At 40.3% G+C, this 27431-nt stretch overlaps 1 protein-coding gene across 6 annotated transcripts in view; it reads left to right on the top strand.

Annotated features, from left to right (window-relative positions):
• The window catches only part of DPP6 (dipeptidyl peptidase like 6), a 550202-nt gene that overhangs the window by 432637 nt on the left and 90134 nt on the right, over window positions 1-27431 (top strand). For all 6 annotated transcript variants that reach the window (XM_032687013.1, XM_032687020.1, XM_032686996.1 and 3 more), the window contains exon 7: window positions 14533-14614. In XM_032687013.1, the coding sequence (XP_032542904.1) occupies window positions 14533-14614 (82 nt within the window). The remainder of the gene's footprint in view (window positions 1-14532; window positions 14615-27431) is intronic.

Here is a 27431-nt window from a genome sequence, read left to right as displayed (position 1 = left end):
TTTGGGGGGGTTTTTCTGTTTGGTTTAGTTTGGTTTGGTTTTTTGTTTGTTTGTTTGTTTGTTTTGTTTGATTTGGTTTGATTATTTGTTACTTGGTTGGTTAGTTGATTTGGGATTTTTTTCCCATGAATTTAATTGATTTATTTACTTTTTGAAAACTCTATCTTTCTGGTGCTGTATCTGAGAAGTAGCTTGTGGGCTGAAAGGGTGTTCAGCAACAGGATGAAGACCCAGTATGAACACATAAGCTTTGTATCTCCAGCAAACCTGCTAAGAGCAAAAAGATTTGACTGACAGCACAGTTCTATTCCAGACAAAACAAAGGTGGGAAAAAATAGAAGTATCATGCATAGTATGTATTAGAAATACTAAAATAATGACAATACAGTGGTCCAGCAGTCTTCTACTACTGCATGATCTTTGTTTGTCCCTGACAATCAGCTCCTTGTTCCTCCCAGCATCAACTTTATTGCACACTCAGCTGTGGTTCTCCTTGCTCTTCTTGTTTGGTTGGGCAGTGGTGCGAGGATTTGGAGAGCTGGGTGAGTCAGAGGAGAAGCATCCATCACAAGAGCAAGATCTGGAAAGTGAGAGGGTGGCAGAAGGCACACTGACGTGTCAGGCATTGGTATCCCCACAGCATGATGGATCAGGAGACCATGAGCAGGGCAAGGATTGGAGGGATCACAGCACCTCTTGTTGGTGCAGTTGTGGTTTAAAAAGTTTAGGCTTTAGGTACATACACAGGCATTGCAAAAGATATTGTACAGTAACAATTGCATTGATCTTTCAAGTGCACGTGAGTGGTGGAAAGGGTGGCACGTTACCATGTTCCTGGAACTCGAGTTCCTATGGAGTTCTGCTTATATTTTAGGGTGGTACATGAAGACAGAGGACAGGTGTAGCAGGTGAACATGATGTAATAGGTGGTGAAACACATCATCTGAAAGTAGAGCCTCTGCTGGATGAAGGGGTAAAAATCTCTTCATCCCCTATTTCATATTTAACACAGGAATATTGCTCTGATGGATTCGTGTGGAGGAAGGCTGTTGAGGGCAGGACCAAGCACACTGACACAGCACAAGTTTGGCATTCAACTCAGTTTGACATTCCAGGTTCTTTGGTGACAGTGAAATTTGCAATGCACAAGCAGCATCCTTGCTCTCCACCTGACAATAATAGGAGTGGCAAAATTCTGCACTAAGCAACAACCCCTTTGCCATTCTTACAAACTTTTTCATGCATTAATCCTCTTCTGCAAGTAGGCACCACTGCTATACCACGTCAGAGTGTGCCCCTGGCCCCTTTGCATACTTCCAGCTCAGCGGTGTCTGCCGGTGAACAAACTCACTCCCCTCCCCAGTATCCCTCCTGCTTGTCAGACACTCATTCCTGATAACAGCCTGTGACAGTGTGACTTTCCCTGTGCTATCTCTACCCTGTTCCTCATCCTCAGCTATGATCTACCTCATCAAACAATTTAGGATTTGTACCCACTACTGCCCTTGCTACACCCCTGCTGAGGCTAACTAATAAGGAAGCCAATTAACCTAGTCTGTGGCATCACTTTTTAAATAACATGACATTAATCTGCCAGCATAAATTGTTTTTTAAAGGAAAATTTCTAATTATTTTTGCCGTGTTCTGCAGGCTCTCTAGATTCAGATCTTGTCTGAAGTCAAAAGGGGCTCACACCAATGTTTTCCAGATTTCACTTTGAGCTCTCAATACATTTGACAAGCCAGTTTGGGCATGTCCTTAGCACATATGTTCCCAAACAGCATTTTATACAGGACTGCAACATTTTTCCATAAGAGCTGTTGTCGAAATAAACTCCCACATAAGGGTAGCAGCACAATTTGTCTCTCTATAGGACAGCTAATAGATGCCAATAATGTAGACTCAAAACATCTGATTTAAAAATTAAAATAAACCAGGGGTGGAAGAAAGAGACTGCACAGATTTAGTATCTCCCTTGTTGTTATTTCAGCTTTCTCACAGTCTCTTGGTAAACTCAGGGTAGAACCCCCTACTGGTTTGACACATTTGCCTTCTGCTTTCAATGGCCCGTGGTTTATAGTTTCCGCAGGGGGAGCCGGCTGAGATCCGCAGCTCTCATTTTCCTGGGCGGAGGTGTGTAGGGGGTTACGTTCACTTCAGCTTTTCTTCGTGTCACCCATTTTTCTCCCGCTGCTCATCCAAAAACGCGATGCTGGCGCCGGGTGCCATCTAGTGGAACCAGCCTCACGTTCCCTGGGCTGAACACCTCCATCCTGTCCCATCTACTCCCCTCTGAACGCTGCTGCTTTTCAGATATATCTGCCGATAACTGCTTGCAGCTGTCTCCATTATAAATATTTTTGCAAAGCTCTTCTCACAACCCCACAGTTTCACTCGCTGAATTGTAATTGCCAGCCAGCTGTAATTTATAGGTACTGCAATAGCATCTGCAGGTCCAGATGTGGAACAGGGAGCTCTCCTGCAAAGCACTGGGAAAAAGTGGAACACCAATACCATGTACAGTTGTTTCCTAATATTATTCTTTCTAACTTTGGAAAATTAAAAATTTAGCAGTACAATGCAGGCAACAGCCTGCTTATGAAATCTGGGCATGGAAAATTGTTTTATTCTCTTCTGGTTTTTAATAACCTTACTCCTACTGAGTCCAATATGGATTATCTTAGTCATTCATATCCTTCACTGAAATAAGGGAAAAAGCTCAGTTTGCTCACCATGTCTGTGACCAGGCCAGGACTGACCAGAGTGTTCCCCTAACCTAATTGCAGGATTTCCCTCACCTCTGTTAAGGTCATTTTACACCAGTGTGTGCTGCTGGACCACTGGTTTGATCTGTCCTAAACAAGAGCTAATTTTGGATTGATATCCAAGGGGATACCTCTATATTTAATTTTTTTGCTCTGGCCAGCAGAAATGTTATGCTTTTTTACAGTTGTCTTCCTATCCCCTTAAAGAAAGCCTAGCATAAAAAAAAGCCCATTTCTTCAGATCTCCTAGTGGTCACCTAGTTCTGCATGAACCATTTCCTTCTGGACACAGCCAAGTGGCAGGGATTAGTGCTGACCTTCTCATATGAGCTCCTAGCATGGCATTAGCACATCCAACTGTGCCATATCAATGGGAGCTTCCAAATGGGCTTACCGGGATCAGTGAGAAAATCAGCAGTTATTCCCACTCCTCACTGGTTTTGTGTGTGAGAAGGAGGGAACTGTACACAGTTACTCCTAAGCAGAATTCGTGTTTCTTTCCAAATTCGTGTAGTACTCAGAGTAAGTGGAGTGCAGGAGGACTCATGGAGATGAGCTCAGCTCTTCCTGCCTACACTGCAGAGGGTCTGGAAAATCCTGCACGTGGCCCCCACGCTGAGTTCCAGTAACTTCAAGAGAAGTCCCATGAGGGGAGTGAGTGCAAATAAGTGCTGGAGATCCACAGAAGTGATAACAGAGGGAGGAACTGAGCCGGTGCTTCACTGTGGGTAAATTTTCAAAGTGATGTCTATAGATGTCTCTGCAGAGCTCTTACTATTCTTCCTGTCTCCTTCTTTTATGCAAGCCACTGGCAGGAAAAAAATGGACTTTAAAGTTAATTAGAGAACACTTAATCAGTTTTGTATGTATCCTATTGTATAATATTTCAAAAGGCAACAAGGTTTCCCTTGCACATGCTCCCATTTCCACGTTCACAGTAAAAGGAAATTGTGTTTTCTTATTTAAAATCATGGATAAAAGAACATCAGGGAACTGACTCTACTTCAGACATCTGCCCATTTGACCAAGACTGTTCTATTTTATTTTGGTCTGGCCTGTTATGTCCCTTCTCTGTAGCATTAAAAACGCCTGTGCCTCAATGTCCCCACCTGCAAATTTCTTAAGAAGAGAAATTGTACCTAATGGAGGCAAAATGTGATAATTATTGTAGAGAGTGCTACACACTTTCACTCTTTAATGTTTATAAACTTGTACTAGTGCCCACATTTTATTTTAAGAGGAGAAAGTACAGTATTTAATAGAATCTGATTTCAGCTAATTCAATTTTATTTAGAGGAGCTGAATATTTTCCCCCAATAATGATCTGTACAGGTTGAAATATAAATAAAATAAAAAAGGTATGTAAAACCAAATAAAAATGTGAAATTTGTTAAATAAGTAGAAAAATGTATTCTGCAGTTTGTGAAGGATCTGCTATTGCTCCTCCTGGTCTCTCCTCCCTCTTTGACAATTATCATTCTATAGTTTTAACACATTTTGAGATAGTGCATATAGTTAATTAAGGCACTTCTGCACAGTGTAGTGGCTTTTATGCCAGCCTATAAATAAGAACATCCTCATGATGGCATGTGCTTTTTCAGTTGCATTTTGACAACAGAAAACTGGCCCTAGGAATAATTAAATTTTGTAGCTTGATCGTGGAGCCTGACCTTGCATCCTCTGAAGTGGAGAGGAGTTTTTCATCTGAGTTTACTGGTATTTGGCTCAAGCCCTTATGGAGCTGTTTGGCTTCTCGCTTTTTATAATCTTCTGAATTAAACACTCCGTAAATCACCGAAATAGTGGTTAAATCACATACCAGCTTATTGCTTATGAATACATTTTGTACCTCTTTAAAAAGAAAGAGCCAGCATTTCATTAGGCAAAGCCACTATTTGAGCATCACTCACTTCCAAACAGTGACAGGTTGAAAGCAGCTCAGCCTGGGAAGGCAGTTCAGGCAGGACTCTTGGCTGTGCTGGTGGGAGGAAATCCACTTCAGCAGCTCAACAGCATATCATTTCCCCAGGGGATTTGCCACTTGCTCACCCATGTTGGTCACTGCGTGGCATTTTTTAATGTGAAATGTTCCTTTCTTGTGTAGGCAAAGCAGTTCTTACCACATGCTTCTTTCTTCCAGAAAGCAGTTGTGATGTGGGTGGACACCTTAGAAACCATGTATAACGATAATAATAACGAATGGTCCCCCGAGGGGAGGATTTGATATTAAGAATTAGAGTAATGATTAAAAAAAAAAATAAAATCTCGGGTAATTAATAGTTAGGCACAGATGTTAGCACTTTAGCAGAGAAAAGCCCAGCAACCAACCTCCTTACGTTACAGAAAAGGTCAACAGCTTATGGCTCATCAGGAAAAAAAAAAATGAGAGAAGAAAGGTTTGAAGCAAACTCTCCCAGAGTGTTTTTCTGAGACAGCACCCCCTGAAATGGAGGCAGGGCTCCTATTACATTCTATTCTTGAATGAAATGTGCTTCGCTGGTGAGAAACCCATCTGCATTTGGAAATGTTCATGTCTCAAAGCAAATGAACCTCCTCTGGTCCCCAGACTGTGGTGAAACTCCAAACCATAGACACTGCTAGAGGGTGCAAGCACATCCCATCACCAAAAATTGGCTCCTTGGCATGGGTTTTCCTCCTTATTCATACTCAGCGAGGTTGAGTTAGTACAGAGTTTTGACAGAAAAGGGAAATAAAGGTGGATGAAAGAGAATGTATAAAATGATGGTGCATAGCACCAAATAGGTAACTAACCACAGCCTGTACAGTTGCTGCTTCCATGCATCACCTTCCTGGGAACAAAACTGTTCTGTAGGCAGATTTTCATAGTGGGAATTGGTATTTTTTTGTTTGCATTTTTGCCCTAGTACTCAAGGTTCCGGAGGGGCTTTCCACTAGAACAGGAACAAGAAACATACATTTCTCCAGGGAATTGGTTTTGCTCTACTGCCGTCGGGCTGTGGAGACACCCTGTAGCCTGAGCCTTGATTATTTGTTGCTGTGGTTGGGTGATAAACCCTTTCAGACTACTTAAACTCTCAGTGCATTGCTGTTTGATTATATAGCACAAAGAGCGTTCGCTGCATGTTACAAAACACAGGCTTGTTTCTTTTGTGGGCACCTGAAAGAAAAAGCCAGTTTTGAGGACCCAAATCTGTAAGATTATGGGCATTTCCTCACTGTTGGGGGTTTTAACGAGTCCTGGGCTCAGATTACATAGTGAGGGCTATAGAGGGACCTCTGCCAGTCACTGACAATGGGATAGTACCCCGCCTTTGAGAAATATGTATTCTGTACCACAGCACTTCTGCACGAGCCATGTCCTATGGCTGGCTCCCTGTTATCCTCCCTACTTGGTTCTGTGACTGCTACACAGGTAGTCACTAACCAAATTTAATAGTCTAAAAATTTCTTGTTATCCCAAAATGAGCATCTTTCCCTCCTGGGGAGTTCAGAGCATATGGGGAAGAAGGGTATGGGGAAATTTTAAAAAGCAAGAAAGGCCCTTTGAGTGGAGAATGAATGCTACAGCCAGGGCTGTCCTTGGTACAGTAGCCACTGAGCAAGTCTCTTTATGGCAAAGGTCATAAAATACCTGTATGATCACCCAGACTGTGCCACACCAGCCCTGATACCTCTTCACCCCTTACCCTAACACTTATTGAGTGTTCCACTTAAAATTTGAGGAGATAAGACAGGAATAGGAAAGGTTACTTTCCCATACCACACATGAGAAGGAGATAAGAGGAATGAAATGGCCTTCCATATGAAGAGCTGTGAAGGCAAATGTAACACCCCCTTTCAAATGCAAGCATTTCCTCTTGCTCATCAGCTTGAGGTTTATTTGTATCTATTATGGGCCAGAAACACAGAGCCGTAGTGGTGTTCTTGTCATTTGAATAAGGAGAGTATTTTTCCATCCACTTTTAAACTGTACCTGAAATGAGGCCAGTTGTGGTGTTGTTTAAAAGTGATCATATCGCTGTTGACAAGAAATGGAAATAATGGTGCTGCAAAGTGTATGCCTTGTTAATTTTAACTGATGATGACACGATCTGTGTGGTGAGAGGCTGTTCAGAAGGGTGTTTCAATACTCCTGAGAACCTACACACGAACCTCCAAGATCTCCTTACCCTGTTGACAAGAGAAGAAATAAGATTTGCTCAAAGACTCTTAGTTTCCAAAAAGAAACAGAGAATACTGAGTCATTCTGGTTTGTTTTGAAACCAAATAACACAGACTGTTAAATTAGTTTAGAGCACAAGCCCAAGAATCAATCTCTTGCCCCAATTAGAAGTGCGACCTAGCAGCCGGTGAAGTCTTGTTTGTAACGAGGCACTTCTGCTGTCTCTGGGTGTAGGAGATCATTTCTGTATCTCATTTTATGTACTCATAATCCCATATTGCTCTCTGCAGGCGTCACATCATGGTGCTATATTTTTATTAGTGTTTGAAAGTCAGACAAGGTCAGCTGGATGGAAAATGCTCAGGTTTCATCACAAATATCCTTTGCTGTCGACGGGCGGAGTCATGTGAACAACCACATGCATTCATCCCAGGCTTGTGACTGTGAAAAATCTTCTTCTAAGTTCATTCTTAAACATCTCGGTGCTTACCAAGTTGTTTCTCTTCAGCCTGTGTTTTTTTTCCCCATATTTTGGATAGCTGATCTTTAGCTAGCTGCAATTCTGACTAACCTTCTTGAGAGCATCCAGGTATTTAGATTTTCATATTTCTGTGCCTCTGTTGTAGATAAATACATGTGAAATCCTGATAAATCCAGTGCCTTACCTCATACCTTGAGTAGCTCTGAGGTCAGAGCTGGTTGAGAAACCTCTATAGAGTAAGAGAAAATTATATGAGTAAGAGAAAATTACTTTAAAATGGTTATGTTTATCACCTGAATGCTATCACCTCTCTTTGTCTCTTTAGGGGACAAAATGTGACTCCAGGAACAAAAGTTCTTTTAAAAAATGCAGTAAAAATTCACCTGGTCATCTGTGATTTAGAGAGGTCACATGAGAAACGTGGTAATGTCATCATTTTAAAAGTAATGGTACCAGTATCCAAGGCCCATTTCCACTGTTTCCTTGCTCAGGGAAACCCTTAGATTTTGATCAGCATCTTGCAGTCCTCCAGCCTGTATCACTGTGACTCAGAGCTTTGTACCAGTCTCCAATGCATTTTTAAATCAGGTTTTTTAGACCTTTACTGGAAAGGCAAGCCTGTGCCATCATTTTACATCATTCCCAATGGGAGTTGGTGGCTCCTTTTCTGACAAGCAATAGATTTTCTGTCTCTGCTTATGGAAGATGATCTTTAAGATCCCTTCCAATTCAAACCATCCTATGATTTTAAGGTGATATTAGTAATGTGTAAGGTTTTGCAGGCTTAGTACCAAATATTACATTGATAGATGCTTGCAGACTATAATAAAAAAGAACCTCTGAGCTCATATTGTTGGCTTGAATCCAATAGAATTGCCAAATTAGAGACAAATGTTTTAGATTCCCTTGCTTTTTTTATCTTTTGTACTCTAAATCCATAGAATTCATTCATCTTGGAAAAAATGGTTGGTGAACTCTGGTATTTTTAAGAACAACTGAATGAACTGATGTGTATCTGCAGTTGAAATTAATAAGTTCAAACTTCTTTCATCACCTCCTACTTTTGTTCATTGAAAAGTGCTGTAAGGAAAATATGTGTATGTGTGAGTATGTGCATTAAATATTTAACAGTGAACAAGCCTAGATGAATGGAAGAGCCTTTCCCATCTAATTAAGCACTTTTATTAGAATTCTAGGAGGATTCTTTTAGTTGCATCCTCTAAGAGTCTTATTTCTTGCTTATAAGTTCTGACAAGTCTTTGATTCCCATTTGTATTATATTTTATTCTATCTCACTGGAAGTCTCAGCAGGGCTCTGTAGCTCCTGGGGAGAAATTTTCTTAATGGCACCTGTCTCCTCTTCTGCTTGGTGAATTTTGAAGTAAATAAGTAATTTAATTGTGTCTAGACATTAAAAACAAGTCATTAAAATTGCTGGTTTACTTCTGAATAAGTGGCATTCTTACCTCTTGGAAATCTTTCCCTTTTTCTCCATGTCCTTATCTATGATTCTTTGTACATTTATGAATATGTATGTTTTACATGCTTTTATTTGGTTTTGCGAGTTTTCTCCAGTGTGTTTGTTTTTCTCATCATGCATCAAAAACTCTTAAATACGATGAAGTTCCCACTTCTTTATTGCCTGTCCAGATTTATTCTCTATGTGGTGGTTTATATCTCTTTTTTCTTTCCTTCTTTCTAAGGAAGAAGAAATCTGTCTTAGCTGCTGTCTGATTTTATTCTATTAGAAGTAGATGTGAAGACATTGAGTTCTGCTGCTGAGACAGATAGTTTAGATAGATAGATAATTTTTTTATAGTTATCCATAAAAAATGCTTGAAGTACTCTGAGCTGTTGTCCTTAAGACTGTTGTCTTTCAAAATATTCAGTGCTGGCTTGATGCAGATAACAAGAGGGGATATTTCTGCCTTCCCCATGCTTTTTTTTAGCTGTCTTTATTTATTCAACTTCTTTGCATATACTACTGACATCTTAATATACTAATAATATAGTATTTTTTTTCCAAAGTTATGGCATTTGTAAGTTAAACAAGGAGATTCAAAGTTTTTCTCTGCCTGGCTCATATGCATAGTTTTGATTATTTCTTTAGAGGATAGACAGAGCAGCCTTTAGTGCAAATTGTGGTTTTGCTCACAGTGGCAGCATATGCAGAGAATTTCCATACCAATCCTGTTGCTCTGTATTTAAAATTAAAAGTTATGAAAACAGACCTTAGAAGAACAGCCATACCTCAGACTTTGACTGCTTTTATCAGTTTCAGACGTTTTCAGTCTGGCATTGCAAAATATTTTTCTTGAAGCAAAGGGAGACAATCCCTCAATTACAGTGGAAAATTTCTGTTGTGTTTTTTTTTTAAGTTGTTTTTGAAGAACTTAATAGAGAACAGTTTGCCATATTTATAGTCAGAGGGAGACTTAGTGCCTTGAAGTCTCTCAGGGAAACTGGTCTTCTTTAGGAGAAAATGTCCAAAGAGGGAACACATAGATGTAAAAATTTCAGCAAAAGCCAATACAAACTCTTTCAAACAAGTTCCTCATTATTCTCCATAATTTTTAAAGTCAAATGCAGGAAATCCAATATGATTGATTATTTTGTTCTACATACATGTTCTGAGACCTATTGCAAGCAGAAATGATTTGGCAGGCAGCATGCTGATTGCACTCGGGAAGTTTCCTTGTTTGGAAATTTTGAGGGGAGACTTTTTGGGAGAAAACTTCATCTAAATGAGCAAATTTCTCAATTTACTATTTCAATAATGGTTTTTGAACATTGTGCTGAAGTCACACCTGTAGCTGGAGCAATTTAACAGCCTCTGATCCAGACAATGTCGTCTTGCTGTGGAAGAGTTTATACAGGACCTGCTCCATATTCTGTCTGGCCTAAAACAATGTCATTATTCCCTTCTTTCCCAGGTTTTAAAATCAGTCATTTTAAGAGAGGAAATAAATAATGGCAACCATTTAATAAGGTCTTGCCATTTCTTTGGCTGGAAATTAGGATTAATGTTCTTTTTCATAAGGAAATAGTGAAAATGGTGTGGGGATGCTATGAAGCTGGTTCTTCATCCAAACCAGGAACCAGAGATATACAGACTGCCTTCAGAACTGCCCATTTCCAAGCCAGCATCCTGCACAAATGAGCTCACAAGGGACAGGCTCAAATCCAAACAAGCCCTAATTATGAGGGTCTGTGAGGAGCACTGGTTCTTTGTGGAGGCTGAGATGACCCACAATATTGATTGATTCAGGAAAAAAATACAGAGGAATTTTAAGCAGGCTGCTTTGGAGGAGAAGGAAGGGTGAAGCAGTGGAGGACTGCTAGCTTAGTAGTAATAACATACCTCCCAGAAGGAGCTGACTGACATGAGATCCCATTTATGCAACACTTGTGAAGTGGACGAGTGCTCCTGGGATATAGGTCTGTAGGTCTGACTCCCTTAAGGGTATTTTACCAGGGAGAGTTAAAGGTCCAGAATAATATGAGATAACTGGAAATGTGTTTGACAGATACTCTCCAAAAGGTTTTTTCAGTTTGAGGATCACTAAGATCCTCTAACAAGAGCGTTAGAGAGTTGTGACCATCTCACCCAGAGCAGCTGTGTAGACAACTCATCCTCCTCCTTCTCTCTCTAGGTGATATAATATCACAGAGAAATTAAGATATAGTTAGTGAAGATATAATTTGCTCAGAGAAGTTGTTGATAGCCCCTCCCTGGAAGTGTTCAAGGACAGGCTGGATGGGGCTTTGAGGAACCTGGACTAGTGGGAGGCATTCCTGCCCATGACAGGGGAGTTGGAACTAGATGATCTTTAAGGTCCTTTCCACCCCAAAGCAGTCTATGACAATGGGTTTTTAAATGGGTTTCTTGGGGCTACCGGGGAGGGAGTTCATTTATATTCCACCACAGACCATGCACCCAACATAGCCCAAGGAAGTGTTTGGGAATCTGGTCTTTCATGGTCAGGTTCACCAGTAAGTGAACACATTTTAGTTCTGCCTTTGAGCTTGCTGGCGGCCCGGTCTCCCCTGGCCACTCCTGATGCAGCCCATCTCCAGGTCATTCCTGCAGTTTGTCTGAAGCCTGATGGATCAGGCTTGGCAAGGAGGGATGTCTTCTCCATCCCCTTGTGCGTGTTACTGGAGTTTGCTGCAGGAGAGTGAGTGAGTGTCGCTACTCCAGGGAAGAGGAACCTCTTCAAAAGATGAGGAGCAAGTCAAAATCTACCAAGACATCCGTCTCTCGGGAACATTTGTGGGGGGAAACTAGGATCTTAGTCTGCTTTTATAGCCTGTGGTAGAAAGGAATAGCTCACAGCATGAGGATGGATGCCTGGCTACCACCTGCCTTCAGTGGTCTGCATCACCACCTGGATGTACATGCTGTTACCTGAGTATAGAGGCAGTTTATGGTAACTCGGTTTGGAAATCAGGCACCTCCAGACAACAGGCAATTCCATCATCCAGCCCTTCTATCACATATTTATCAAAATGTTTCAAGGCAAACAAACAAGATTTTGCTACAAAGGATGTTTCCCAGCCATGCCCAACAACTTGAGAAAGAACTCAGGAGATCCAATTCCATTTTCCCTTGGCCATACTTAGGAGAGGGAAGATGACTTTGCTTTTTTTTTCTTTGTCTGCAGCAGAGCTCTTTGCTGATAGGTTGAATGGGGTGCCTTTCCTTCTACCTTATCAGCTACCAAAGCTGGTTTATGCTGCATTTCTCATTGCATTAGAGTTTTCCTCTTCTAAAATACGATGCAGTGAGCAGAACTGACAGGACTCGTCTGAGCTCTAGTCTGAATTATTCGCTGTAATTGGCATGTCTGTCCCTTAGCTTCACCTGTGTTATCTGAAGCATTACAGCTTTAAGTTCTCACAATTTGTATAATCTGTTTATTTAGGGATGGTATTCCCCCTCCTAATTGTAATTTCTTGCTCTTCTTCTCACCATGGGTAAAATAACCCAAGAACTAGATAGTTCATTTGACAAATAGGGAAGTACTGCTTTTTCTCCCATAAGAGGTCTTGATTTGATTCACTATTTTTCTTTTCCTTCTATGCTCAGAGGTTACTCTCTGTTAAGATAATCAAGATAGCTAACCAAAGAGATTGATTGCTAACAGACATAGCTGACTGGAAACTTAAACAGCTAATGCATACAAGCTTGAAAAGATCCAGAACAAGTTGTATGGCTAGTCTTTTTACTGGAATGGGAATTGTGTGGCTACTCTCAGTATGAGAGTTTTGTATTCTCTTATCCATACCTTACAAAAATTACTGTAGTCTACCCACAAAGACACCTTGTGGGTAAAAACCATAAGAAAAGATGTAATTTTACTGTCCTGGCAGCAGCTGTGGATGGCACTTTGCACATAGAGCCAAAAGACATCTGGGCACCCTAGGCTACAATGAGATTTAAAGTGTCAGTACCTCAACAACCCACTCTTGCCCCTCCACATTCTCATCTTTACCGTGAGGGTGGTGAGAAACTGGTACAGCTTGCCCAGAGAAGCTGTGGCTGCCACATCCCTGGAAATGTTCAAGGCCAGGTTGGATGAGGCCCTGATCTAGTGAAAGGTGTTCTTACCCATGACAGGAGGGTTGGAACTGGATGATCTTTCAGGTCCCTTCCAACCCAAACCATTCTATGATTCTCTAATTTGGTGACCTTGAGCACTTCAATTTAAAGTCAGCTCCATGAACCTCTTCCCAGGGGCCTTGCAGACTTTATGGGTTATGGTTTATAATCACTGCTATGGACCTTCTAGCAGGAGAGTGGAAGTTGCTCTTCTATCTGCAAGAATTATGGAAGGGGTGTGGCCATGGGGGTCCTCACCTTGGGTCTGTTTACTGTAGCTGATCGTAGATCAGGAGTTCGTGGGAGATGACAGCTTTTTTCACTTTGGAAAGATTGCACAAAATCAGTTCTGAGCATTCCTTTTGCTGCTGTGTTTGGAACTTGCTATAACAGCACCAGTGCAGTGGGAATGTGCAGCCAAGGGACTTCCTGGCCAAGAGAGCAGAGCAGGAGTGTAACTGTGGTACAGCACCAGGTCCCAAAACAGACAGTGAGGAGAATTCAGTTAGTGTCTAATTATTACATTCAGTTTTGTTATGTTTTGAAAACATGGCCCAGAAAACACTATACAAGAAGGGCTTTTGCTTAAAGGCTAGCAAGGCTTTGGTTCTTTTCTCTGATTTTGGGTAATGTTGGCCTCAAATTGCCTTGTTATTCCTGGCTGCAGGCCAGTGATGATAATACCCTTACTTTTTCAAGCAGTTTGAGATCTGTTAATGAGGCATATTGTATACAGGCTTTATTAGTGTTCTTGTTTGTGGAATGTTACTATACACAGAGTTGTACCAATGTGACTTTAGAATATGTAATGTAATTATTTGAGCTGAGTATAAATACAGTTAAGTCAATGCTATCTCTGCTGTGATAAAATGACATTATGCTGCTCTGACATTTACCAAAAAAACCTCCTTTTTCTATATCGTATTTGTTATGTCTCACTGATGTTCTGCTACAAAATGAAGGTAGTGGATGAAAGAACTAGAAAAGAATTTTGATTTTATTGTCTAAAAATTAGATATTTGGTATTAATAGGAACTTTTGCCTTTGAAGCCAGGCTGCATATCAGTTGTTATACAGCTGCTTAACTTTTCTGCCATCATGTTCAAAGGGAAATTATTAGGCAGAAAAGCCATGGGGTGAAGAAAATGAAATTATATTTTTCTTGTGGCAGTAGGATTCAAATATATAATTATTATTTATCATTTGTGGACATCATCAGTGTTGATAAATACAGTTACACTGCTTGCCATCCCTTAACTAATTCTTGAGGCTTAGGCAAGTCAGCAGGGGAATGAATATGTTTAGCTTCGTATTAGTAAGTAACAGAAATTGTCACTTAAATACTTGGTATTACCAACACTTGCTACGGGTGTAGTGTTTACCTTACTGCAAAAAAAGTCTATTGAAATCTGGCAATAATTGTTGGATGATTCCAGGTGAAAGGCATCTTACAAGTTCATGGTGTATTTCTGAAGCAGGTGTGCACCAGCTGAAACAAGGACATTTCTGGAGCTGAGATCTTATTTTTTTCTCTCTGCAGGGATCCTCAGAATTTGTACCCCCCTGAGGTCAGCAATGCAAAGCTTCAGTATGCTGGTTGGGGTCCAAAAGGGCAACAGCTGGTAAGAGAAAGAACAAGTGTGCAAATGCATTTAGACATCATGCTGCTATTGCTTGGAAGTAAAGAAAGAATAATTCTTTATTGACTAGATTCTCGAAACATATATGGTAACTTCTAGCATCTTTATGGGGATTGTTTTATCATGTAATTTATTTATAAAATTCCCAAATATATACATTCAATGCAGAGAATTTGTGTCTAAAAATGCAGAGGAAGAACACTTTATGGAAGCTTTTTGAGAGGATGCACCTGCTTCTCCCGGTGTTGGACACAGGACAGATTATAGAGATAACAGACAGTGATTTAGTTCGCATCTCATTGCTTCACAAGGGCATTTTCAGACTTGCAAACTTGGCACTGGGGATATGTTAATATTAACAGCCCTGTTTGGAGAATGCAGCTGTCTAGAACAGAGGTGCCCTGAATTTGCCCCGTAGTTGTTTGTAAAATAGACAGAATTAGAAGTGTATTCTGGACAGTTTTCAGAGCTGTTTAAAAAAACCAACAACATCACTAGTCAGGGATTCATTATATTTCATGGAGCTTTTCATACTGCAACTATCCTGAAATCTCCAGTATTTTATCCCTCAACCATGGCTATCCTGAATGTGCCCATTTTTCAGAGCATGTATTTCCTGTCCAAATCCCCTGGCTTCATATCCTGATGCAAATCCAACATTAAGGTTTTACATATTCCAAACACTCTCTACTGTAACAAGAAAAGAAAAAGTGGCAACTTCTTTTTTGCTATGTAAGTTTTATACCAAGAAATGAGCCTTGAAAGCTCATTATATGAGAAAAATCTGGCATATGTCTCCTGTCCCCAGTCCTCTCTTGGGGATTGTTTATCTGTGGCCTTAACTAGATTGTTTTTAAATTTTATGATTTAAAAAACAGCAATAGGAGACATTATAATTGCCAGTCTGCAAATTGGGTTGGAGAAAACATAACAGATACAGGAACAGGAAAGTCTCTCCTCTGCTCCATCAGGGAGATCACCGACTTCAAATCTGATCAGAGAGGTGATGCAGCAGCCTTTACCTCCATGCAAAATGACTTCTGAGAAGCTCATTGCTTTCGTTGTACACACGCACATGCCAAATTTCATCCTCTAACATGTGCCATTTCGAATTCCTTAGTCTGTTGCCCAAGAATTCACTGCTGAGCAGTTTGTATCGATTCGCAGGGACTGGGGTCTGATCATGACCAAGCTCTTTCCTTTATGTTCATTGGGGAAGACCAATGGAACCTCATAATTGTGCTTCTGGCCAACTGATGATAATTATATAACAATTATATATATAACATATAATTATATAATATATTCGAAAATATTTGTTATATTCAAAAATAGAATCACAGAATGGGTTGCAAAGGATCTTAAGGATCGTGTTCCTTCAACCCCTCTACCCTGGGTAGGGAATACCTTTAGGACATAGCAAATACAGCCAAAACAGAACAGCATTTTTTTCGTCACTGTTCACTGGCTTTATTTTAAGTCTAACAAACTGAGTTTCACAACGTATAGCAAAAAATACATCCGCTAATTAAAAGCTAATATTGAGTTGCATTAGTGATGTTTTCCACTTCACAAGTGAATCTTCTTTTCTTTAATACAGTTTTGCTGTGAACTTGTGTGCCTTCAGCACCTTGAGTCACAGAACATTATTGATTCACACTCATGTTCATTTTGCCAAGCTGAATGGGTTTACTTAACTTCCACATCGGAAAGAAGATTTAAGTTTTTTCATCCCAAAGTCAAGATGATCAATTTACTGCCTCCATTGCCCTCTCTACCATGGATTCTATACATAACCATACAGAAAGGAAAAATATTCATATCAGACAAATGATGTATACAACAGGCAGTATATACAGTCCAGGAGAAGAAAAGTTTTCTTTACTCCCAACTGTATCATTTAACGCTGAAATAACCAATGCCACTTTCCACCATATTTTATTAAGAAATTTACAGGGAGAACTTAAAGCCCTAAGAATTCCTGAAGACATCAAGTTTAGTACATGTTCCTTCTGTGGAATACGTGCTGTATATTTTTAAGTACCTTTAAATATCCCTGTGGCTGTTGAATTCCATATGAATCTGGTAAATGTCTTGCTGCAGTGGATTTGTTCTGCATGCTACTTTTTTTTATTTAATTTTTTTTTTTTTTTACTTCAAAATATGTAAAATTGTTGGCCTGTAATTGAGCTCTAGTCCCTGTTCTTGCATTTGGAATCAGGGTAGATGAAGAGCACCTCGCTGGTAGTTTAAGCATTATCTTTCATACTTCTAACATATGTGCCTCTATGCTCTTTTCCTTGCCAGTTTACTTTGAAATAAAATTATAGCTGTAGTTTATAAAAAACCCAGACTTTTACATGCATCAATATAATCTATTTATATCTAATGATCAGCAGAGAATTACCAAAGAAGCTTAAAAAAAAAAAATGTACAAGCATTATAAATGAGAGGAAAAACACAATGCTCACTGTGCTGTATTTCAGGACTAATTGGGTTACTCAGAATATAACTGGCAGCAAAATTCATGTCACCTTTTGTGAGGAAAACATTGAATGCGTAGACAGAGAAAATTTAAAGTCTATTAAAATTTGATAGTGTGAATATGTTTTTTCTAAGTGTACATCGAGTTGTGTTGCAGGAGAAGGAGGGGAAATATGTTGAGTGGGATGGAAAAGAGTAAAATACTGGGAACTGCATGTCAGCTCCCCTGGTTTCAGGTGGTTACAGGGCCAAACATCTGTGAGAATATTTGAGGGTGGTCCTACAGCAGCAGTAAGGCACCTCAGTGTGTGTCAGCCCTGGTGCAGCATCCCTCTGTGCACAGGCTGCAATCCAATTTCATGCTGCATCTCCCAGGAAAGGTGGGAGCAAAGGGCAGATGGTTTTTGTATCACCTTGAAGATACCCCAATTTTCAGGAAATAAGAAAGCTTTCCCCTTGAAATCTCCTGGTTTCTTCTTTTTTGGCAGCACAAAGGAGAGGCAGGGCAGGAGAGTAAGAGGGTTTGATTCCAAAATTCTTATTCTCTTTGTAGCTTCCATTTCATGCTTCCTAGGGGAACTTTGGGTTGCTGTGCCTGACCTCTTTCTCTCTTGCATGTCTAATCATTCAAAAAAGAAACAAATCTGAGACAGAAGCAGCCTGAATGATCTGCATTCTCTACGATTAAAAATAAATAGTGGAATATTCCCAGGAGCAGTTTGCTATTTATCTTGTTTTCCTTTGTCCTTTCTCATTAAATTATATGCCAATTTTTAGATGATGAACTCCTTAGAGCGTGGTTCTTGACTTCTTACTAGCCTGCAGAATGCCACACATGCCAACTGAGCTGTTTAAATAATGGCAGATACTGAATCAGAGCAAATCTGTGTCAGAAGATTAGAATGCAAAAGAACCCTTCACTTCTGGCACCTCAGAAAAATGCTTCAGCTTTTGTCTGATCTCAGCCAAAGTCCTAACAAATTAAAAGTCTTACAAAACTGTTGGGAGCATGGGGCCCTTACTGATATAAGCTCCAGAGTCAATAGTAAGAGCCACTAATTTCAGTGCAAGAGGGACCACATTCCCTAAATCTGGGTGTTAATAAGGGACTCATTCCTCTCATTTGTCCTGCAACATGAGCCATCATTCATGCCTTTGTAGAATGAGTGAAAAACACTGTTAACTTGGAATAGCAGTGTGATATATTCACGCTATTTGTGGGTGTAAGTGACTTTGCAAAATGTCTGTGGAAAAATCCATCCTTTCCATGGTGCACAAAGTCACACTTAGTATTCAGTTTCATCAGCCCACTGGCCTTCAGCATGGTGCTTGGTGGTTTTTTTTAGTGAATAGGCTGTATTATTCTGAGTTTGTGTGATACTTTCCAGTAATATGAGGATGTGGGTGCCATGACAGGACTGCAAAAAAAGTGTTAGGCTGTACCTTCACTCTCTTCTGAGTGTGCTTATCTGCATTAAGAATCTTCACTCCGTATATTTCCTCTCTTTTTCTGATCATGCCATCTATGACTCAACAGCTACCCACTTTTAAAGTTTTAATTCTGCCACCAAGAAAACCCCCACCTTCAGTTAATTGATCTTACTGAAATATTTTACCGGTTTCCTCACGTTACATCTCTTAGAGCGAGGCTTGGCCCACGTGCCAAGAGCTCATGTGAGATTCCTGTGGTACATTTGCCCCAGTAGTATCTAAGCAAATGTTAGTAGTTACTATGATCTTGAACTCAGCTTTCATAAAAGTTCTGTGGCTGACAGGCTTGGACCTGTCTATTTATCGAGAAAAATAAGTGCAATGTGAAGAGGTTTCCTTTGACATTTTTTTTGACAGCGTGGCCAAAGTCAGGGAGGACTTCAGGAGTAAGAGACTGTCCAGTGCATATCTGCAGCTAAGGTGCTCAGTGAATAAATCCAAAGCTCTCTGGAGGCTTTTATGTAAGTTATCCCAAAATGAGCGCATCCAGGTTCAAAATATTTGCTTTAAGGACAAGCTAGGAATATATGTGGGCCCTGTTGCCAAAGGAAGGAGGAAGCAGGAGGAGTGCTCTGATAAAATGCAGTGAATATTTGTCTACACTGACAGCACTAAATACAGTTCACACGAGCTGTTAAAATCCCAGTTGCAAAAGCAGAGGAACTTCTGCTGTGCTGCTATTTTCTTCTTTTTTTTTTTCTTTTTAAAATCAGAATCTGTAACAGGCCTGACAGATATTAATGGTAATGGTGACACATCAGATGCTGGGGGAAGCAGTTTTCCACAACTTTAGAGGCAGCAGTTATAATTCTAAAAAATCTCTCTCATAGATCATAGTATTTATTCTTCAAGGAAGGATAACATTTTTTTGAAGGTTCCCCTGACCACTCAGTTTTTTACTGTTTACTCTGTTTCTTTAAGTACCAAAAACATACAGGAAGAGGGTTAGGGTTGTTGGAAGTTTTGTATGCCCTCACACTTACTGCAGCCCCACGAAAGGGGCAAGTTGGGTTTTTCCTGCATTTGTAGGCAATGAGCTTTTTCCAGTGTCAACTCCTTTTGGAGCAGGAACTAACTGTTATTCTTTGTAGATTGTGCTGCAATCAAATTTGTAATTGGTTCTAAGGTAACAGGAGTTCGGTTTCACAGCAGGTGCAGAAGATGCATTAAGAAATCTTTATTTCAGTGAAATGCAAATGGCAGGAAAAAAAAAAGGTGGAGTGATTCTTTCAGCCCCTGCCAAGTTAGGGGCTTGCAGGTGCCCTTAAAAAGTGAATGCTGAAGCTGGTAAATAGCTTATTGTCATACGTATTGCTGTTTAAAAAGTGCAATACAGTTAAGATAAATACTGGATTTTCTTAAAACATTTGAATGATAGATCCTGCTGCACATGACCACAACCTATCCACCTTGCTTGCTATCTTTTTTTTTTTTTTTTAAAGGCTGTAGTACAATGTTTTGCCAACTGGGATGTCTAGATGCAAGAAAAGCTGGTTCAGTGATGACATCTGGAATTAAACTGGAGTGACTCCTCTAATTAGAATTTTTTTCCTTGCCTGAATTTGTGCCTGTCATGCCAGCTTAGTTCCAAGCAGAAGGACTGCACAGATATCAAGGGAGGAGGACCATTTTCACAGGAGGCACTGAATCATCTGCTGTTGTTCCTGTTCCAGCAGGGCTTTTGAACTGCTCTGTGTATAATTGCTGCAGGTCTATTTGTCTCTACCATTATTTCATAGATTTTTACATCATTATTTTCAAGCTGCTGTTCTCTCACCTTCTCTTTTTTCAATAACATCTGAATCAATATTTAGCTGTGGTCTGCTGTATGTAATTATTCTGGTTTGCTTATCTTGCTAGCTCCGAGAAAGAAAGGCTCCCCCCCCCCCCAGATGTCTATATAAGCTCTATTTAAGCATGGTAAGGGATATTCAGACAACTTTTTACATGGCCCTGCATTCTGGAAAAATGAGAATTTCAGCACAGTAACGTGACATCTCCTCTCATCCCCTTTTCCAATGTCAGAATATGATTTTTTTTAGGGAAATTTTAGTAAGATGTATTACACACACCCTGAACACCTGGACATGTTGCTCCTGTTGGGGATTCCCTTTCCCCTCTCCTCTCACTTTATTTGGATAATTCCACTGGAAAAGTGTTGTGTTTAGGTTTTCTTTTGTTCGTTGGTTGTGGTTTTTTTTTCCTTTGATGCTCTGCTCTTTGGTACAGTGGCAGTAGTGTCCTGTTTTTAATTTTGCACATCCTTGTCATTCCTTTGGCATCAGAGGTTTTGTTGTGTTGGGTCCTCATTCCCCAAAGGGAGGCTTCAGCCCAGTCAGTGTTATGAGCTCTGCAGAGAATGGTCCTGTCTCTTCCCCTCTCAGCATCCTTGCTACTGCACCTTCACCAGTGGCAAAAGAGCAAGATGTTTAAGATAATTGAAGGTGCTACAATGAATCTTACTGAAAAAAAGATATAACTTATTTTAAATAAGATGTTGCTCTTTTTGTGGGCGTGAAAGATTTCAGACGTAAAAATGAAACAGATTATTTGCCATAGAAGTTTTACAAATAAATGAGAAAGTAAATGCCCTTACACCCAAATATGATACAGGCATCACCCTGGGGGTGAGACACTGCCACAGGCTTCCTCTGTGACTTTATCTATGTCACTTTGTTTTTTGGTTAGGTTACAGCAATATATTCCTACCTTACAGCAGATTTACAGAATTAATGCATTAAATGTTGCAGACAATCACACTCTCCATTAAGGAAACTGAGTGTGTATCTACAACAAGTGTATATATCAATGGATTCACTTGCTTAGAGCAATTCCCCATCTTGTTTTACTACAGGGAAAACACTGAGTTCTCTTCCTTTATATGTTACCACATTACCTTATGTGCAACTGAAGCTGCATAAAATAAAATATTCCTGGCAGTACAACTTTCCAGCGTTGGGTCAGTTCCACTGAAAACAATTCCCTCCTATTACAGAAATTCCTTAAATTTCAATTGTGCTTTATGGATATCGAACAATTCTTTTTTGTGAAGGGTAGTTTTCATTTCAGAGGTCTAAGTGCTCGAAGTATCTGCCTGTCTAAGGGCTCCTGGCATCTTACAAAACTGTGGTTGGTAGATGATGTCCATTGAAATAAATGCTTATGAAAAGCGTTGTGTTGTGAGAGGTGCTGTTTTGTGCTGTGAAAGTAGGTACCCTTTACTTTAGATAGCAGCAATCATTGCTGAGAGCATGACAAAGTGACAGACATCAGGATGCCACGAGCAGGGCAGAGCAGTGACACCCAAGGGACCTCCAGTGTTTCACCTTTGTTTGCGGTGTTGGTCTCTCCTTCCCCAGAAACTGCCACTTGTCAGAGGTATGAGAAAGCTTCAGGAACAATTCTGTTAGCTCTGCTCTTCACCTGCTGGAATAGGTGTTGATTTTTTCTACAACTAAGCTTTTAATTAAAGAGGAATATTACACTGACTGACTCACTGTCCAAGATCGGACGTGCACCTGAAAGAATCCTGAATCCCAGTTGCCAGTTTCCTTATGCTGACACAAGTAATATCTGTGCTCTCCTGAGTCAGGTATTCATTCTATAACACAATAAAATATTTTAAATGAAACACTGTATCATCTCACATTAAATAATCTAATTTATCGTGATGTCCTACATAACCATCAGTGATATTAGATTACAGAATACAAGATAATCCATTAAGCTGAACTTAAAAGCAGAATCAGAGTTCTATACTAAATGGTACATTTAGTATTTCATTCTTTTTATGTGACAAGGCAGTTATAAATTAAAATAACCCCATTAGAATACAGGGCAATGAAATCCAAGCAGACATGGTTCTCTTTGTTGAGGTGAAACAAACCCTCTTTTCTTCCCTGAAGAACAGAAAATAGGACAGCATGTTTTTCTTGAAACATGTAATTTTAAATCTCCTGAATCATGATAATTGTTTATTTGGCTGTACGTTGGCAGATTCTAGGTGTGATTAGAATCCGTGTGTGTTGTGGACTCACCTGCTCACAGAATACAAATGGAAATGCACAGAGCACATTGTAAGGATGTTTGTAGAAACCTGAGAAGAATATTAATACACTGAAGGACTTAAGATGGGAAAATCAAGAGGAAAAAAAATCTTTTCTGTACCTAATTTAAAAGGAAAAATTTTGGAAATGCGTCTCCATATCACAGAAATGTCATTACTCTAGTCCGTTATATGGGACTTTATCTCAAGTACTAGTTTTACCAGTTTGGGATTGTCTCTGAAGACCTTTAAACCTACAAGATCTTACAAACTCTACTGATTTCCAAAGAGTGAATCCAAGTGAGATTCTTCCAAGAACGTTTCTGAACAGGCCAAAGTTTGCTCTCCTGAATTCCGGAGCTTAATGCTTTCTTTGCTGTGATATTTCCCCTTGTGATCCTGAACTTCACCACCTCATGGTTTGTGCAGCCTCAGCTGCTCCCAGCTTTCACCTTCCTCTGCAGTTTATCCTTGTTTGAAAGTGTGAGGACCAGCAGAGCATCTCCCTTCATCAACTCTTTGCTCAGTTGTGTCAGGACAATGTCATCAATGCCCCCCCCCAGACCTCCTGGGTTATTGTGCCCATGTTGTTGACCCTTCAGCAGATAATGGTTAAGGTCCCCCATGAGCACCAGGGCACTAGAATGTGAGAGTTCTTGCAGTTACATGAAGAAGTAACTGAAGATGTTGACCAGTCAGTTGGCAGCAGACGCTCACCACAACATCCCTCACACCAGTCTGCCTGCTAATCCTGACCTGTAAACTCTCATTTGGCCCTTCACGCATCACCAGGCAGAGCTCCAGGCACCTTTGCTGCTCTGTTGCATAAAGGGAAGCTCCTCCTCCTTGGTGTCTTGGCCAGTCCTTCCCAAAGAGCCTTTATCCATCCATCACAACCCTACAGTGTGAGCTGTGCCATCAGTCTCTGTGATCCTATTGGGATTGTAGCTCTACAGCTGCACACAAGCCTTAATGAGATTAGCTCAGTTGGTAGGAGCACAGTGCTAATAATGCCAGAGTTGTAAGTTTGATCCCCATAGAGGCCATTCACTTATGAGTTGGACTTGGTGATCCCTGCCCATACCTTCAGAAACTGGGTCTCTTCCAACTCAGAATATTTTGTTATTCTGTAATTTCTCCTGTTTATTCCCCATGCTGCAAGCATTAGAATTCAGGCACATAGAGGTACCCAACTGTGGCAGTTTCCTTGGAAAAATATGAAAGCTTTCCTCATGGACTTGTGTACTCATCTTCTGCTTCTTTTTGTGTGTTGTTTGAGGTGAGCCTCCTTCAACCCTGTTCACCAGAGTGTCTCTTATCCACATCTACCTTTTCTTGTTAGCATGGTCTACCACTTCCAGAACTGGGGCACTGAACTTGGTCTGTAGCTCCAGCTCTGTCAGCAGATCAGGACCCTTCCTCACAGAGCCTGAAGTCACCACTTTCCAGCCTTCCCCTTTTCAGGAGTCTCCATTTACCAGCACAGTCATCTCAGACTCTGCCTGCCCCTCCTTTCACACAGGGTTTCAGAGAAGGTCCTTTAACACCCTTTTTGGCATCTCTGGTGTTGCAGAGTCCTCTGACAGTCTCCCACTGCTTCTTCACTATCTTCACCCCTACCCACCTCCTGCAGGCAAGGTGACCATCTCCCCCAGCCCTAGAGAGAATTCTCCTCCAGATCTTGAGAGCCACCTCCTCCCTCAACAGTTCTTAAGATGGTGTTCATGGAGCTCTAGACACTGTTCATAGATATAGAAAATGTTTCTTTATTTGAAGACATGTAGGAATGCTTTCGTTTTCTCTGACTTAGTCTCTTTGTTGATCACATGTGATGAAAGCAAAATGAAGCTCTTAATGTTTATTTTACGAGGGATATCGGTAATTTCCAAGCATATGTGGCTAAAATCAGGAGATTTGGACAATTTAAAAGTGGTGATTCTGCTGCATTTCCTTTCCTAGATGTGTAATCAAGGCCACTGAAAGCAGTAGATTTTTTGTTTGTCTTTGATAGTAAATCTGATGGCTTCCTTTGCGGAAACAGTTGCATTTCCTTTCACTGAATTGATTTCCATGCACTTAAGCTGTTACACCACTAATATCAGATGTGTCCAAGACTTCAATCCCCAATGAGAAGCCATGACTGGTTTTGATGTGTTTAAGGATCAGCACAATGCTTATATGCATCAGTCCATACTACTGTATTCTCTGGCTTTAGTGGTCCCCTGGGGTTATTTCAGCTTTCTGTCCTAAAAGCTTTCCTGCAGAATCATTTTAAACTGATGTAGTCCCCATTTTGGTCTAAACATCACCTTTGCCCACCTCTGGGCAGGTTAAAGTTGAATTAAACTAAGTTTTATCTGTTTGTGGCATACCTTCAGAAAATACTATGTCCTCTAAAGCCTTGCTGTCTTAAGGAGTTACTTCTTACTTTGAATTAAAGTAAATATAAACCCTGGTATGAAAAGCTGAAACTGTAGCCTTTTCTGTCAATTATTTATCAAGATGTGATTCTCTGCGATGTGCTGATTGTGTGGAAGAGTTTCATTGTTTCATCACCGGTCTTAATAATAACATTTTCATTTCGTAAAGAAAAAGATTTGATTTAAAAATTCTTTATCTGACTCCTCCATCATAATTGCTATCTGCCTCTTTCTTAAATTGCGAACATGAACTGATTGATGGAGAGAATGAAAATATTTTGAAATTTTTTGTCTTACATCTTTTTGCCACCTGTTATCAAGCTATATTTAAATGGCAAGAAGAAAAGCCTAATTAAAATACTAGATCTTATTATGTAAGCTCACTGGTGAGGAGCAGTTTATGGTTTTATTACCCTTTTTTGAAGAACTGATAAGAGTTGGCGTAATCATGTCATATGCATTGAGAACAACACTAATGACAGAATGCATTAATGGTAGCTATTTGAACATCAAAGTTTACATTTTATGAGGTTCAAAAGAAGAAATTGGCAGAATACTCATTAAATAATGCATAGTCAATCAGCAACAAGCTTTAGAACTGATTTTGAATTGATCACACATTTTTCTGCTAACGTTGATGTAAGAGTAATAACAGAAAAATGCCAAGACCCTTCTGGAACAACGCTCATCAGATTTCCTTGATATTACAAAATGAAAACACAATTACTGTATCTGCTTCAAGGTGCTTCATGGCTGAGGATGGGCATGCTAATTCTGTGTAGTACAGACTAACTTGGGCAAACAGCAGGGAGTCTTTCTCTCTGCAGCTTTTCGTTTTCACAGTCCCCGACTTTCAGGTTTCATATGGCATGGAAAAGCAAAACTATCATGAGAAGGGATGTCTCCAAGATATCTAGATGGATCTAGAGGGCGTTAGAAATGGAGAGGAGCAGGGAGAGGTCTTTCTCCATGTGCATTTCCAGGAAGAGCTTGATTGTAATCAAAACTACTTGTGTTCATGGTCTGACACTTCCAAACCCCATTTATATGCCATGACTCTGTTACAGACCTCAACCAGCTATTTAGCATATAAATAAAGGCATAATGCTTTTCTGCTTCCTAGACATATTGGAAAAGTAAATCTGTGTATTTTCCTGAGTCTTTCAGATCAATGTGATGGATAGCACCATATAAATATGTAGATAGTTAAGATGCAGTTCAGCACAAGATGTTCCTATCATTAACACCCAAAAGAAAATTATTAGGAATTAAGGTATTTTAAGGAATTTGTCCTATGTTGAAAAGTTAAAAAAAATGTCCTTGATTAAACTGTGGCATTGTTGTAGTGGGTTGACCTTGACTGGCGACCAGATTCCCACCAAGCTGCTCTGTCACACTACCTCCTCAATGAGCCTGGGGAAGAAAATACTATGAAAAGCTCATGGGTCAAGATAAGGACAGGGAGATCACTCTCCAGTCACCATCATGGGCAAAACAGACTCGACTTGGGGAAATTAATTTAATAATTTGCCAATTGGTTGTAACAGAGAGGGACAGTGAGAAATGAAACAGAAATAAACACACCTCCGCTCCCCACCACTCTTTCCTTCTCCTGGGCTCAACTTTGCTGCTGAATTTTCTGCCTCCTCCCCCTGAGTGGTGCAGGAGGAGGGGGAATGGGAGTAGCAGTCAGTTCAAATTGCTTCCTCTCTGCTGCTCCTCCCTCCTCACGCTCTTCCCCTGCTCCTGCGTGGGGTCCTTCCCATGGCAGACAGTCCTCCACGAACTTCTCCAACCTGGGGGTTGCAGTCCTTCAGGAACAGGCTTCTCCACCATGGGGCTCCTGCAGGGAACCTTCTCCACTGACTGTGGTGCCTGCAGGGTTGTTTTTCTCACATTTTCTCACTCCTCTCTCACATATCTAAACCCAGCATTTTTATCCTTTGATAAATACATTGTCACAGGGGCATTACCAGCATCTCTGATGGGCTCAGCTCTGACCAAAGGCAGGTTGGTCACTTTACGCAGATTTTTTTGTACTGATTCTGCAAAATAAATAAAAGTATCTATGAGACATGCACAAAATTTTGAAATTACCGTGTATTTTTTTTTTTAATTCTTCAGAATACAGTCACAGGTAAACTGGTTCTCCAACAAAAGAGCAGAAAGAGAGAAAAGTAAAAGAGGGCTTTGACATTAAAAACAGAAAACAATGAAGTACATTATGTGGGATGAGGAGATAGCATGTTCATTTGTAGTTCTATTTCCCCACTCACTGTGTCTTCTGTTTTGTGTCTGATCTTTTTAAGCCTCAGAGGAAGCTTGAGCAGATTCTGAATTTAAAACAGTGTCAAGCCAA

This window comes from Chiroxiphia lanceolata, chromosome 1 (assembly GCF_009829145.1).
Source record: "Chiroxiphia lanceolata isolate bChiLan1 chromosome 1, bChiLan1.pri, whole genome shotgun sequence".
Taxonomy (NCBI): Eukaryota; Metazoa; Chordata; class Aves; order Passeriformes; family Pipridae; genus Chiroxiphia; species Chiroxiphia lanceolata.
The sequence above is the reverse complement of the archived record's forward strand: the minus strand, read 5'-3'. Positions and strand labels throughout refer to the sequence as shown.